General features: G+C 42.2%; 1 protein-coding gene across 1 annotated transcript; it reads right to left on the reverse strand.

Moving 5' to 3' along the window:
- Window positions 1–467: 467 nt before the first annotated feature.
- Window positions 468–1,498, reverse strand: LOC120208995. Its single transcript, XM_039208092.1, has 2 exons — window positions 785–1,498; window positions 468–695 (listed from the first exon to the last, which is right to left on the reverse strand). The coding sequence occupies exons 1-2, from the start codon at window positions 1,496–1,498 to the stop codon at window positions 468–470; spliced, it is 942 nt and encodes a 313-aa protein (XP_039064023.1).
- Window positions 1,499–2,447: the final 949 nt, after the last annotated feature.

Consider the following 2,447-nt stretch of genomic DNA (forward strand, 5'->3'; position numbering starts at 1 on the left):
GTTCTTCTCTAGGTCCCTGAAATCCCAGTCCAGAGCATTGAAACTCTCCTGGACTTTCTCTTTTTCTTTGGTCAACTGCTTTATTACCCCGTCCTTCTTATTCAGCTCGAGCTCCCACATTGTTTTTTCATCCGAGAAGCTTCTTTGTTCTTTCTCTCTCTCTAGGCTCATCAGCAGAATTTCCTCTCTCAACAACTCAGCCTTAGTCGGGAGCCTCCTCAGTTGCTCCTCCATGGTCAGCCCATCCTCTAAATTCGGCCTCGGGTGTTATCATTAACCCTCCCCGACCTCCAAACTTCGTAGGCTGGCGTAAATGCAGGCTCTATCATCTTGAATATCATAAAGTGGGGTTTCTGTCATGTTGTGTAGATCTTCAAGATCCACTCTCAGTAACCTAGGGTAGAGAAAGGAAACTCAGCCTCCTTCAGACCGTGGGTAGCTGGTATGAACTATCGAGTACTGAACTATCAGAGTGCTATCAGTGGAGTATAACCGACTGCTCCCCATAGTTCGTGCAACATCAAAAAGCTATTGTTGCCGCACCTATATAGTATGTCTTCTTTGGGCAACCAGTAAGCTTTCCATACTATCTCGGTATCTTTTATGTTCCGGAGGGCTTCAACCCAGTCTTTCCTCTTGCGATGCTCCGAGATTTGGAACTTGTCGAGGAAGTCCACTAGAGGAGAGAAATCTGACTGATTTATTTAAGGCCAACCTTTCTCGACTATCTAGGAGCGACCCCACCACCAAACTAGTAACAATGAGACACAACTAGTGAATTGACCTCCCCCGATCGTCTACACTGGTTTAGTGACAAGAACGTTTTCGCTATGATGGTTGGTGCGGGATTTGTCTTTCTGGATATGACTTCGACAAAATCGATTAAGGCGATATCAAAATGATCCTCTTTCCATGGGAAAACTACCAAGCCATATACCGCGAGCGCAAAGTGATCTCTCCTCCTCTTGGATTGCGTCTGCTCGTAAATCAAACTCTTCAGCTGAGCCCAAGAGATTCTCTCATCGTGAATGTACTCTTTGACCCATTCCTTGGTCTTTCCCGTCAATGTGATCATCTTGGTTGTGAACCCCTTAGGTCGGATTGCCTTGGTGTAAAGGGAATGTCTCCTAATATTTGGGATGTTCAGTGGAGTTGTATATTCTTCCAGGGTAGGGGTCATGTCCACCTTACCGAAAGTGAAGCAACGATAAGCCGGATTCCAACACTCAGCCAAGACTCGTACCACCACTGCATCTATCGATACCCTCAGCAACTCGACGATGTCACTGTATACCTCTCTGAATAGTATCTTTTCATTGTCATCCCATCTGGCCCAAATCCTTGATAACTCAGACCAATGCGCCTGCTTGACACTGATAATCACCTTCTCTAGAAAAACTGACTCTTTGGTAGTGGCAATATTGTCCCCAAACCACGTCTTCCCATACTCAGACCAGGTCTGAACATTTATCGCATTCTCATTCCCATCGAAAGACATTGATGCCTTAAACTCTTTTTACAGTAACTAGGTAATCTGGGAATCAATACATTCTATGCAATGATATGACATGAAAATGAAAATGATACATGAAATCAGGAAACAAAGCGACAAGTTAGTAACATTAGAATAATTCATTAAAATCAAAGAATAATTAGCAAAAAATTTAAAGAATTGGATGTAAAACAATCAAAGAAAATTAAAATCCTAATCGCATGCGCTCTAGTTCTTCTAGGTTATCCACATGGCTCTAGCAGGGTAGATTTACTAAATTATCTATATGTGGCGGGGTTCTAGCAAAAGTTCCCGAGCAATTTTTAAAACCTGCTAAGGTTGACCCCGATTCTAGCCCATTACAGACTTGCGAATCGGGTTTAGCTCAGGGGATCACACCACTAAAAGCGTACCTCGGATCTGATATCCGGATAGGCAACTTATGATGTTTTCCAGAGGTACTTTATCAGACCGAAATAAGGAAACCCAATGTTCCTCGTGAGGTGTGACGTTTCTCCCTACTTAGGTAAACCAGGTTAGAGCTCGGGTTCAGAGCTATGATATACAACAATCTTAAATAATTCCACAAAAGTGTAAGCATTAACCAAAGAGAAAATCTTTTTTTCTTTTGAAATAACATAATGAACTGTAAATTAAATAAGATCGAACTCATAATTTCCAAAATAGTAAATATAGGGTAACCAACTCGTGGCTCGACTCTCAATTTGTTTAAAAACAAAAGTCCTAGTGGAGTCGCCAAGATGTCGACACCGTTTTTCGCCCGGGCGGGGGAAAAGACCGATACTGACTCGGGGGTTTTCTCTTTGAAAAGGAATTTCAAAAAGTGAGGAGTTGCCACCAATCATTTAAGGTGTGATTGGGACACCATGAAAACCGGGTAATTTTAATAATATTTTTTTATCAAAATACTGAGTTTTGTGCTCTGCGAAAATCT

This window comes from Hibiscus syriacus, unplaced genomic scaffold (genome assembly GCF_006381635.1).
Source record: "Hibiscus syriacus cultivar Baekdansim isolate YM2019G1 unplaced genomic scaffold, ASM638163v2 tig00017996_pilon, whole genome shotgun sequence".
Classification (NCBI taxonomy): Eukaryota; Viridiplantae; Streptophyta; class Magnoliopsida; order Malvales; family Malvaceae; genus Hibiscus; species Hibiscus syriacus.

What these genes read in the sequence shown, in the direction of transcription:
- LOC120208995 (XM_039208092.1), bottom strand. Translation starts at nt 1,498, where the DNA reads ATGTCTTTCGATGGGAATGAGAATGCGATAAATGTTCAGACCTGGTCT. An exon ending in AGTGTAGACGATCGGGGGAG is followed by an intron (nt 696 to 784) that starts GTCAATTCACTA and finishes TAAATAAATCAG; the next exon opens with TCAGATTTCTCTCCTCTAGT.